This window comes from Amblyraja radiata, chromosome 5 (assembly GCF_010909765.2).
Source record: "Amblyraja radiata isolate CabotCenter1 chromosome 5, sAmbRad1.1.pri, whole genome shotgun sequence".
NCBI lineage: Eukaryota > Metazoa > Chordata > Chondrichthyes > Rajiformes > Rajidae > Amblyraja > Amblyraja radiata.
Genome location: NC_045960.1, coordinates 52,152,562 through 52,166,288, shown reverse-complemented (window position 1 = coordinate 52,166,288; position 13,727 = coordinate 52,152,562). Strand labels below are relative to the sequence as shown.

Here is a 13,727-nt window from a genome sequence, read left to right as displayed (position 1 = left end):
TGACATAAAAAAAATGAAACAATCACTGTGCCCTGTAGTATTACAATTCAAGGCTGTGACATTTTGAATCAAATGTAAGTGCTTGGCAGGAACAGGTGTTTGAACAGGCAAGTGTAGAACATTAATACAAGTACATTTTACTATAGTTTAGTTCTTAATAGCACCGCCAAACTACCTAACAAAGCACAACCATGAGCCTCAAATATCGCTAAGATATAATGTTTGACAGAATCTCTAGATTTGGTTTCAAAAAACACCATGGGACCAACAGAGTGTTAATACATGTAATAAAACTGTGTTTCTTTTATACAGATAGTAACAAAGATGATCATCACAAAGTACTTGAACAGACTGGTGTAATAAAAATAACAGTAAATACAATTCTAGCCTTTAATTTGCATAAATTAACATAAATGTACATGTATTCCTGTGTTAAAAAACATAACAGCTGCCATATACACTAGGTGGATTACAGCAGAAGCAGTGGAACAAAAAAACAAATGTGTCTTGACTATACCCTACTACCAACTTTTGTTTGGTTCTTGCCTTTCATCTATTTTTCACGGAACCTATAAAGGCTTTCAACTATTCATATATACTACTACAGCCTATTTCATCCACAGCTTCACATTTATTTTTGTGCAGGAACAGAACAAGATGAGATGGACTACTTTCTGAAGAGCCAGAGGAATTCAAAGTGTCTCCAGCAAAGCCATAACAGCAATGTTATCATAGAATACTGACTCCATTAGCATTTATGTAGGGAAACAGTTTCAACATTATAACATCCCCCCCTCCCATCAACCCCAAAACTTTTAAATTTACTTAGTAATGTTCAGACCTGCATGTATTAAGGCAAATGTGGAGCTAGTACAAGAACTAGCTCACATTTGGTAGCATCACCCAAGCTTCAATAAAATCATGGCACTGGTTCAATTCACCATTTGTATCTTATCCAGCAGAAATGCATATTTAACAATGACCTCTAAATATAAACTGTTAATCTAATTTATTGATGAACAGTTGCAGCTATAATTGGCAATCTGGAATCATACAAGAGATATGTGCAGTAAGGTTTTTACATTGGCCTGCAGAGGGCACTGATACTTTAGTTCAATCCTTTTGGCACCAAGCTTCCACTTATTTCAGTCAACACATAGAAACACAGAGCAGAAAGTTTGCTGGTTATTGTGTGCAGTTTTAAAACTTTGAGGTCTTTCATACGTCTGCATTTTAGTTGGGTCTTCTGATATTCCAAATCTCAGTGCTCCACACTGAACAATACAAAAGCATCCACCACCAGATTCTTTGAAGTTAAGGTTTGAAAAATTTGAAGTCAGGAGAATTTTAAGGCATCCAGTTTCCAGTTTATTTTGACCTAAAATGATAAATTAAAAATGATGTTAATAAAGTTCTAAGTATTCTTTAAACTCCAAATAATAATAATAATAATAATAATAATAATAATAATAATAATAATTAATAATGATTTGATAATAATAGCACCTCATCACATTTGATTTAATCCAAAGTCCATGAAGAATTTGATGCTAAAGCCTGCTACCCAGCAGAACATGCTGAAGGATAACAGCATGCTGCGGCACAGCAGTGTAGCGGTAGAGTTTCTGCCATACAGCGCCAGAGACGTGGGTTCAATCCTGACCTCGGGTGCTGTCTGTATGGAGTTTGAACGCTTTCCCTGTGACTGCATGGGTTTTCTCCAGGTGGTACGGTTTCTCCTCACATTTCAAAGACGTGCGGATTTGTAGGTCTGTAAATTGTTCCTAGGATCGAACTAATGTACGGGTCGGTGCAGACTCGGTGGGCCAACGTGCCTGTTTCCATGCTGTATCTCTAAACTAAACTATATCCAAGTTAAGAAATCAGTTTTTCAGAGCTTAATGGGCCTGTCCCACTAAGGCGATTTTTCAGGCGACTGCCGGCGACTGTCAAGTTGCTGGCGACTGTCAAGTTGCTGGCGACTGTCAAGTTGCTGGCGACTGTCAAGTTGCTGGCGACTGTCAAGTTGCTGGCAGTCGCCTGAAAAACTGGCAACTGGAACAGCGACTGTCAGAGTGGAACACACACACACACACACACATCGCTTCCTTCACCAGCACGTTATGCAGGCGGGGGACAGGGCAAACGGGGGGAGGGCTGTCTGAGTGAAGTTCACACGGTGCAAATTCAAGGTGATACCGCGATGAACAGGAAGGTTGGCGCTGTAATTAAGACGGCTGAAGCACAGTGTACGGTAAGTCCTTTAAAAGAGGGGGGGAGAAGGAGTGGATATAACTTTTAAGAAGCTAGAGATACACGGCTGAGAAGCTCGGTGGACATTTAACATTACTGGTCGGTTATCCTTGGTTCTGAAAACTACTGCTTACGTTTTTTTTCCCCCAATGCGCCAATGAAATTCACCGGTCAGCACCGGATACAACTTACGAGAACCTACGAGAACCTTCGACCGCCTGCCGACCCACTAGGACCTCCTGGTGACCCACCTACGGCACGAGAATTCTCGCTACTCTCCATGGCGGCTTCATTCGGTGACGATAATGAGGCTGCGACTAGTTCCCAGAATGCGGGAACTCCTCACGACCATGAAGGCGACTCCCCGGCAACCACCCGCGATCATGTGGCGACCATGTGGTGACTGTATAGTCTCCTGCAGTCGCCTAAAATGTCGCCTAAGTGACAGGCCCATAACTCTTCAAACCTGTTGGAGTCAGAGATCAGATGTAAATATAGGTTTCAGCTGCATTTGTACCCTTTTGGTAATACCCATAGGAATGTACATCACAATACTAACAGTGATTCTGCATGAGACTGTCAGCACTTCATAGACTGAATAGGTAGCCTAATTTTAGTCAGTCTGAAGAAGGGTCTTGACCCGAAACATCAGCTATCCATGTTCTCCAGAGATGCTGCCTGACCTGCTGAGTTACTTCAGCACTATGTGTCCTTTTGTGTATTATCCAGTATCTGCAGTTATTTGTTTCTAGTCTAATTTTAACTTAGTGACCTTCCTTTTTTCAATTTCAATGAAAACTGAGATTCTAAAAATAATCTGCTGTGACAACTGGAGCTTTCATCAATTGAAGCAGATAGCACATATGGAATGGGCTGATAAGCAGAGAAAGCACATGTTGTAAAAGGAAGAAGCTGATCAAGACTGTTACACTAACCAAGTAATAAGGTGTAATATCTATCAGAAGATCGATTGGGGGTCACTATTTAACCCTAAATGGAACCCAGCAGCAGAACAGAATATAGAAACAAAATGCTGGAAGAACTCAGTGGGTCAGGCATCTCTGGAGAAAAGGAATAGGTGGTGATTTGGATCGAGACCCTTCTGCAGACCAACGGTCTTCAGACTTAGTTATTCCAGCAATTTGTGCCTATTCCCCAACAGAACAGCATGACAGATACACCAATATAGGTTACTCAACACACAGCAGATTTATCCTAGGGCTCTGTATGCATGGGACACAGCTTGGACGAGCTGAAGGCTGATTGATGGGATGGCCATTGTCCTTTTTTCCTGCTACCTTTCCAACACAATAAATAATTTCACGGGATCTGCCATCCTAACTTTGCTGGAGGCACAGCAGAACTTCCTCTTTGATGCAGCTCCAAGGGCATGCTGCCAGGTCTCAACTTCAATGATTAACTTTAGTGGCGGATTTCATAGACTCATAGCAATGGTATGATGTGTACTGAAAATGAAAACTGGAATTGCCTATAAGACATGAGTACTGAGGATTACAGTGAAAAGGATTGTTGATGAAGCTTGGGTATAATCGGCCAGAATCAAAGAGAACGGAGACAGAAAGAATGGTAATGTGTTGCTTTGATATCAATTAAAAAAATTTTAATTAAAAAAAAAAAAAATTATTTATTAGAAGTAGACATATTATAAAATGTAGTTACATATTATAGTAAAAAAACTTTTCATATACATCAGTCATACATTATTAAAATTTTCCATTATCAATTACTTCTGCTTCTAGTGTTTTTATTTTTTATAGAAAGAGGGAAAAAGAGAGGGTAGAAAGTTACAAATAAAAAAGAAAGCAAAAAAAAAAAACACAACAGAAAAACAAGGGAGGTGGAATGGGTTACCTGTAATACATCAATGGAGATAGGTTCGTAGGTTATAAAGTATAGCTTTTCATCTATTCCTGAGTTCAATATCAATTAATTTTGTCAACAGAGAATATTATAGAAATCACAATGTTCAAGGTGTGCTGGACCTGAACTTGGAGGGTGATGATTTGATTAACTTTTGACTAGAAAACAAGAATTAAATCATCTGTGTATATTGACTGAATTTTAATGATGGACAGAAAGCAGAGAGTAGTAGTGATCTATATACTGCAGCGCTGTACCCAGGTGACGATAAAGATCACTGATTTATATATATATATTGAGAACCTGGTTTTCGGTATATGTCTTTTCAAAGTGTGCAAATAACACAAACCTAGAAATGTGGTAAATACCATGAATAGATGATTTCAGGTTATTCAAACAGATGAAATTTCACTTTTATGAATTGAGGTCATTCCGATAGGACTAACAAGGAGAGGCAATAAGAACTAAAGAGCACACTCATAAAGCAGGACGGATTAAAGAAAATCCCAAGGCTTTTTATACCTTTATTAAAAACAAGAGGGTAACCGGGGAAAAGGTAGGACCTTTCAAGGATAAAGGAAGGAAGGAATTTGTGCTTGGAGTCTGGGAATGTAGGCGAGATGAATACTTGGCATCAGTTTTCACCAAAGAGAAGGACATGAGGAAGTGAGATCAGTGTGGAGAATACTAATACGCAAGGGCAGTTTGAGATTAAGAAGCAGGGATGTTGGAGCTCATGAAGTGCATTAAGGTGACTAGAACCACAGGACCTGATGCAATTGATCCCTGGTTATTGAGAAAAGCAAGCGAGAAGATTGTGGTAGCCGTTAAGAAAATATTTGCTTCTTCTCTAGCCAGAGGCAAGGTCACGAGGGACTGGAGTGAAACTAACGTTGTTCCTTTATTTAAGGGAAGTAGAGAAAATGTAGGGAATTATAGGTCAGTGATAGGGAAGCTATTGGGGAGGATTCTTCAGTATAGAATTTTCTCCCATTTGGAAGATATTGATTATTTAGGGACATGGTCAGCATGGGTTTGTGCTCAATTTTTTATAACAGAGAATTTTTATAATGGAGAATTAAACTACAACTAGAATACTGCGACAAATTTTAGTCATCACAATTTACAAAGGACACATAAGTCCAAGGAAGGGTGCAGGAAAGACTCCTCGCAATATTGATTTATCGGATGAAGAATGCCGATAGGTGGTTATCAGCAGAGGTTTTTGCCTGCGTTTATCTGGGACTCCATAGCAACTATGTATATCTCACTAACAGTTTATTAAGTGTTGCCAAGGAATAGTATATCTGACTGCTGGTGAGGAGCAGCATTTGAACATAAGTTCAGGAGGAGTCTATTCAGCCCTGGGTCTGCTCTGCAATTCAATGAAATCATGACTGTGTTGATTTTGAACATAATATTTACCCATGTTCAATCAAGACCCCCTAAATACATTACCTAACAAAAATCTCAGGCTTGAAATCCAAACTGATCCACTGCTATTTGCATATCAATGGAACTTCAAAACGTTTACCCATGTTAATTAGTGAGGTACTCAACTTTCTAAAAGCTTGGGATCAGTTCCAACAGGATTTTCCAGCCATATCTGCATATCTCCTGATTCCTCCAATATTTAAGACTCTACTGTTCTCTGATCTGACTGTAATGAATGTGTGTGCCCCAAAAGCCAAGTGGAGTATAGAATTTCAAACATTTACCATTCTCTGAGTGATGAAATGCATTATTTCAGGAACATGATACATATTCTACTTGAATATAACTGATGGAAAAGAGGAAGTTCCATTGAAGTTCGAAGTTTGAAGTTCCATTGCTATGCAAAGTGCAGCTTGGATTTCAAGCCAGAGATTTTTGTTAGGTAATATTTCAATTAATGGTTTCCTTATAGTCACAAGTACCATGTACAGTGAAATACATTTTTTGCATAAAGCTCAGCAAGACTATCCCTGAAAATAAACACAATCGCACCAGTTAGGAATAGGAATAGGAATACTTTATTATCACATGTGACTAGGCACAGTGAGATTCATTGTTTGCATACACAATGTATACAAATAGCAGCCACCAACAGCATTGACAAAGTTACAAAGCACGCTGGCTCCCCCTTATGTGCCCCACCAGCGTCCCACCAGTTCCCCCACACCGAGTCCCCATTGTCCATTGTTCTCCCCCCACCTCCCTCACGGCTGACCCCCACGCCGGGTCCTCCATTGTTCTTCCCCTCCCCTCTCACGGTGGTCCTCCATGCTCTCATCGACCGTGGGTCGACCCACAAGGTATCGCCGCCGCCGCGAGGCTGCACCACTGCTGAGGCCCCATCATCGCGAGGCTTCACCGCTGCCATCGCCGAGGCTTCACCGCTATCGACGTTCCACTTCACGTCTCCGTGGTGCTGACCCGGGCCCCAACCGCAGGCTCTATCGGCTCCTTCGCCCAACCCAGGCTACTACCTGCGAGACCCCGAACCGGGCTTTTATGCGGCGATCCAGGAGGCATCGAGACCGCGGCACCTCGATAAAGGCCTTCGGCCGCGTTCCCAGTCCACAGCCGTGGCCCGTTGGGAAGCCTTCTGGCTGTGTGGCCAAATCTATATGCAAGAGGCACCATTTTGGCGGCATTGTACAGTGTTTAATGGGCTATCCCTTATTCTAAGAAGATAATCCCTTGTTCTAAACTCCTTTGCGAGAGGAAACATCCTCCCCTCATGTAGCCTTGCACCAGGCAGGTGCCAGAAAGCTGCAGCAAATTTCCAGTGTGAGCCATGCAGCTCACAGCTTCTAAAACGAGGACTAAATTTAAAATTACATTTTGAGGCTGGCATATTCTGAAGGTCAGCGGCTCGTAAGCGTTAGCGGATGAGGGGGGAACCTCATTGAAACTTACCGAATAGCGAGAGGCTTGGATAGAATGGATGTGGAGAGGATGTTTCCACTCGTGGGAGAGTCCAGGACCAGGGGTCATTGCCTCAGAATAAAATGAAGATGAAGAGGAATTTATTTAGTCAGAGGGTAGTGAATCTGTGGAATTTATTGCCACAGAAGGCCGTGGAGGCCACGTCAATTGATATTACTATCTTGTGTCAACTACCACCTCCTATTTCAGGGTAATCTAACCTTATTGTTTCAGTAGAAATTAGTATTTTTAACTCAAGATAACTTAGCTACTAATATAAAATGTTTACAGTACATATGTCCCTGTGCAGTCTGCTTTAACTTCAGAGAACCATAATAGAATAATAATTTTGTAAGTATTTGTGTAAGATATAAACCAATTTATCCAAACAGTGAATTGTTCCGTTTGCAAATAAGTTGATATATTATCATTAACTCTCGTAGGGTGGTTTGATGGATGGAACTGCATACCAGGTTGAGATGGGACAAGAGAAAAAATATCATAATGGCCACATGTGGACTGGATACAGGCCTAAAGTATTTCTCACAGAGGGGCTCCATCATTATGTGAAACAGAACTCTGCAGGAGAGTTGCCCATATGTTCTCCCAACTGTGCCTAGTTCACTGAATAATGTTATGTAAGTGAACTTGTCAATGTACATTTGGTTATACCCAAAGTACACAATGGCCTTTATGTAATGCATAATCTGTTTTATCAACTGGACACCTTATTTTGTACAGTCCTCTGGAATGTTAACTTTAACTTTTAATTCTGGTATGACTTAGAAAGGCTCGATGAAAGATCTTATCTGAAGTCGTGGAACAACTGCCGACTGCTGAACATCAATGATTGTCAAGGATAAGTTCTTGGCAGCAAAATCTTAATCTACTGTTCCCTTCTATTCTCTTTGGAGAAGACAAGGAAGGCTGAGGACCCAGAAAAAGACATCCAAACTTACAAATGAGAACATATTAATAGAAAGATTAAACGAGAACTTACCGTTTGAAGTTTGATCTTTATTTTATGAGAAGTTGAAGTGAGGGGTTACGTGAAGAGCCCGCCAGCCCGCATGCGCATCAAACTTTAGAGCAGCTGTATGAAACCACAGAATAATTGCTGACCGAAGCTATAGGAAGATTAACGAGCTTTGAACTACCGAATGATCTTTATGAGAAGTAGGGTTGGGAGTGGAGGGCACGTAATCCCTCACTTCAACTTCTCATGAAATAAATATCAAACTTCAAATGCTAAGTTCTCGTTTAATCTTTCTATTTTATTTTGACGTCACGTGAGTGATTACATGAAGACTGCAAAGCTCTGTGGTTTCATGCAGTACTCCAATCTGTGTGTGAAACACTTAAACAGATAAACCATTAATGGTAGAAAAACCATGGGTTATTAATATCATGATGCTAACTTGCATACGTGGCCATTGTTCTTAACCAGACCATAGTCCCAATAGACTGTAGAGTTAGACAATAACTCATGCAACACTGTGCAGAATTCTATCTGCAAATATCCAAACATATTCAACCAAATTTATAATTTATTAACACGCACTATGTAAGCCTCTTGCTATATGATGAAAGGGAAAATCCATTCTATTGGCTGCTAATGAGCCATCAGCAATATCTTGAGACTATTGAATAACAAAAAAGAAACTATCTTTCATCTCATAGGTACTAGCAAACTCAGTGCACTTGTATACCTAATGACATCCCCGATCTCTGCTCTGGTGGGTATGCTGTCAACTTCAAATGTACGCAATCCTGCTCATTTTGCTTATGAGATCATTCCCATAACAAGCTATCCAAAAGTCAGTTATGACATAGAGACCAAGCCAGAGATTGAGTAAAGGCTGTGTTCTTTGTGCTGATATGAGTTGCTGCAAGCATAATCATCTTAAAAATACTGCTCCCATTAGGAAAAAGTAGAAGAATATTTGCATAATAATTTACTGATATACATCGCACACTACAATGAGTGTAGGCTATTAGAGTGGTCAAATAAAAGACACCCTGCATAACGTTAGTGAACAGCGGGTAAATAACCAATCATTTATTGTCCCACTTATGGTACTATGAAGAATGACAAAGCAGCACAAGCAATGTCAATTGTGCTATCACATAAACGCTTCTCTAGGATCAAACTGAAAGCCACACAAACCCCTGTTACCTCCGTTTAAAAATAACTCACATATGTTGTTCACAAGCTTCTCATACAATCGTGCAGAGCTAGCTGCCCGAGAAGACAGGCTGCCCCAGCCGTCACTCGTGACTGAGTAAATACGAGTTGCTTCAGCCGCGTGAATGAATGGGCAAAATTGGCACTGTTAAATTTCATGTTGCCTCATTTTTAATATCGCAAAAGGTATCTACCGATAACCCATAAGTTTAATCAGCTGCAAATTTTGCATATTACCTAAAAATCGATGACTCAATGCCCTTTAATCTGAGTAGGGCATCATTGGCTTTCACCACTAGCTTTGTTATCAAAACAGCAGAATCTGTGCCTCATGAGTATAGACATGGCAGAGTATGCAACTACAAGATCGATTGTCTGAATCCGTTAAATTGCAGAATGCCAATCATCCATCTTAAACTGGGTAACTAAACCCATGATCAGATTAGCCAAATGCTAACCTGATTCGGCCTGCACTCTATTTCTGTAATCTTGAGAAAATCAGAAATACCCTTCTAGTCCTAGGCCAGACCACTCATTCTCGGATGAGCTGTCATTGATTGCACTCGGAACCCCTGTTCCTCTATTGACCATACGGACGGAATTTTTTTTGCCGTATCTACCCGCGGAAGATGCATTATCTAGTTATTCATACATTTCGTTGATAACATATAATCAGAACCTTATGACTAGAGCTGAAACCACAGTCTCCCTTTGATGTGGGAATACGAGTTAACTCTTGACTAAGAGTCACAACGAATACTCAGCGTTTTCCCTCAGAGTGGAAATTAGTATAATGCAAGGCTGAATCAGGAATTACCTCGCAGTCCTTTGACTGAAACCACATGTCTAAGTCACCAGAGTGCAATACACAATCTCTTCGACCCGCCACTCAATCAGGAATACTGGTATTGAGAGCCTATGGATTATTATAAATACATTGTTGATTCACAACGTGAACCTGCAGGTCAGATAAAAATTATATTATATGCCAGACCAGCTTCCTGCTGGTAACTACCTATCCCAGATAGGATGGCAATGATGATTCCAATGAACCAGCAACTCTACTAACTGTGGAGAAATAAACCATGTGTTGAGGAAGACTTCAACTACTTCATTCTACTGAGCAGTCTGATAACCTCAATCACAGATGATGAGGCAGTGCTTCCCTGGTCAATATGACCCATATGCCAGCCAGTTCCATGATGGTCTACCCTGAACCAGGGTAACCAAACTGTTCCTAATTGGAACTTACAGAGGTTACTATGCAAGGCTCCCTGCCAATGTCTCTACATCAACCTGATCTATCCCAGAGACAGTGAAATCCACTAGACAGCCCATGCTGCCAGTAAACCCAAACCTGGGCCGACAGACTGCTCCATATCGGAGTTTACGGAGGTTAATAACGAGACCTTACTTACCAGCGTCTCTGACCCCGGGTTGATTTGCTTATTGGAGCTTCAGCGAGGTTCCATTTGCAGACCCTGTCTGTCATGCTTGTTATTTTTGTTAGATAGCTGCTGCCGCTGTAGTGGCTTGTCCGTCCCCGAGGGAACTGCAAATTTAGAGGCAAGAGCAGGCAGCTCTTCCTTATGTGATTCTCGCACATCATGCATTAAAGCATGGGATTCAGGCACATAGTCATGTTCGGAGTCAGTTCCATACTGATCTCTGACACTCTCATAGAGTGAGAGAAATAGTGCACCCCGAACCAGGCGTTGCCATATGCGTATGCCTCGGACTGCCTGTGCATGTTTCCGTAACACAGAGCATATTTTGTGACACCATCTCCGATAGTCTTTCGAGTGGGGGGAATATTCCAACCCTGAACCAGGGGTAGCTACAGGCATATGACTTGAACTGCCTGTGCATGCTTCCGTAATACGGAGCATAATATTTGGCACCATCTCCACCACTCCTTTCATCCGAGTGGGAGGAATTTTGCAACCCTGAACCAGGAGCTGCCTCAGGCATGTGTGCATATAATTTGACACCATCTCCATCACTCCGTTCATCCGAGTGGGAGGAATATTGCAACCCTGAACCAGAAGCTGCCTCAGGCATATGTGCATATACTTTGGCACCATCTCCACCACTCCTTTCATCCGAGTGGGAGGAATATTGCAACCCTGAACCAGGAGCTGCTGCCTGACATGCCTTCGTAACACGGAACATTTCTAGTGCCACCATCTGATTCATCAGATGTTCTAATTGAGACAAACGCCCAATCACATCTGCCAAGATGTGGGGACAGAATCCCCTTGACCCAAATCATCCAACAGGACCTGTCCTACAGACTTGCCTTTGACTTTGCCCCGTCTCGGGGTTGTCAGGCTGCTCCCTCTAGGAGCCGAACCGGGACTAGCTGTGCAGATCGGTGCTCTGTCGGTATCATCATTATACTTACCAGACAGGTTGCACCTGCTAGTGACTCCGAGTCCTTGCTCCCTTCTGGAGCCCCAACGGAGTATTACAGGGAAGAACTGGAGCGCCTCTGGCCGCCATATGACTCGGATGAGCGGCATTATAATCGGAGTCACCTCTTCCCGATAGTCCGCTAGACAGAGTGGGAGAAATACTGCAACCCTGCACTAGGTATAGTTCCACAGGTGTCTGATAGACACAGCTGAATAAAGGCTTCCCAAGCCAGGAGCCCTTTTCTGGAGCCTCAGTGGAGTTCCTCCGAACAGCCACCCACTCCAGTGGAGTCCCATACTGTGTCAAAAGCAAGTCAAGTTTTTCTATACCATATGGTGTATGATAATAAATGTCCTATCTGCTGCGATAATCACAAACGTGACCGAACAGCAGCTGCTATTAAAAAACTGCCAGCTCCATTTTTAACTGCCTTAATCCTACTAATAAAGCACTATATGCTGATACCAGCATGTGCTGCCTCAGCAGCATTTCTATGTTTAAATTTTTTAGGTGCTATGCCAGACTAATGCTGAACCAGCGTATACTGCCTCAGCAGCATTTTTATGTTTAATAATATATATAGGCGCTATGGCAGCCATTCGCTGCCCTGGCCGCGGCTATCACCGGTCGCTGTAAACTTCGCAATGATACGAAACGTAGCCGCTATATTAATACACTGTCTGCTGCTATTTTTAGCAGCGAGCTCCCAAGCCGTACCGGCAGCCCGAACTCCTAATGGAGTTCCATGGTGGCTAAAATCCTGCCGGCAATAATGAAACCGAGTTCCTCTGGAGCTTCCACGGCGGCCTCCGATAAATCGGCCACCTGTTCCCGTACGGAGCTCCAATGACGGCCACCGCCAAAACGGCTGCCTCCATCAGATACTCTGGGACCGCTGTCGCAGCGGCCCGCTGAAAGTAACATTCACTTACCTGCCAGAGCAGTTTCGAGCAGTTGCGAACTACTCCGACCCGCCGCATGCATTCTCGCGAATTGACGCGCATGCGGACTAGCAGGCTCTTCACGTAGTCACTGACGTGACTTCAAACAAAATTGCAAGTGGACTGAATAGCTGGAACTTTGCAAGAGATTTACAACAGTGGGTTTGAGCTACTATTATATAAAGGAATTATTACTTAAAAACTATTGTAAATGGTATAATATAAATTATCCAAATTTGGCTTTTTGGCTCCATGACAGCACTTTGCTCCTAGTTTGCTCTTTCCCTAGAGCTCAATAGTTCATATCTCTGTACATTTATTTAAAAGCACAACACCCTCTGCTTCAACTTAATCTTGCAGCAAAGCTTCTCACACTATTAGAGTAAAGAAATTATTCTGAGCTTCTCTCTTCACTCCCGTGATGTTTCTACATTTTAGTGAAGGACAATGCCAATGGCCAGCCAACAAAGAGGAAGAGATGTTCCCTCTTCAACCTCTGTAACTTGTCATCCCTTGGAATCATCATGCAGAATTAAAAATTGTACTTGGTTCTTTCTACAATGAAGGGAATATAATGCCATGCTAAACGTGTTCTGAATATTGTGGGGCAAATTAATCAAAATCCTTTACTTGTTGATTGTACTGTTTCTAAAATCTGGAATGATATTAGCATCTTTATTTTTTATACAAGGTACTATTCAAACATTTTACACTTCACTCCATGGCATTGGCTACTTAAGGTCACATTAAGTGATTTTGTTCCATCACTCTTTTCAGATTCAAAGTGCTGGAGTTACTCAGTGGGTCAGGCAGCATCCCTGGAGAACATGAATAGATGACGTTTCGGGGTGGTACCTTTTTTCAGACTGAAGAAGGGTCCCGACCTGAAACCTCACCTATCCATGTTCACCAGGTGTGCTGCCTGAGCTGCTGAGTTACTCCAGTGCTTTGTGCCTTTTTTTGTAGACCAGCATTGTGCAGTTCCCTGTTTTCACTCTTTTCAGACTGTTAATATTCTTTTGATTTCAAGTTGATGTTCGGTAACATTGTATGTTTTTCAGCTGTCCCCCAGTTTTACAATATATCCTTTGAGATGTCATCTTGTCCATGAGTTCCAACATCTGTTCTCATGGCAGTGTTTT

General features: G+C 41.9%; 1 protein-coding gene across 1 annotated transcript in view; it reads right to left on the bottom strand.

Annotated features, from left to right (window-relative positions):
• Positions 1-270: 270 nt before the first annotated feature.
• The window catches only part of nkain2 (sodium/potassium transporting ATPase interacting 2), a 398,362-nt gene continuing 384,905 nt past the window's right edge, over positions 271-13,727 (bottom strand). The window contains exon 7 of the mRNA XM_033021198.1: positions 271-1,378. Within this exon, the coding sequence (XP_032877089.1) occupies positions 1,369-1,378 (10 nt within the window). The 3' untranslated portion in view covers positions 271-1,368. The remainder of the gene's footprint in view (positions 1,379-13,727) is intronic.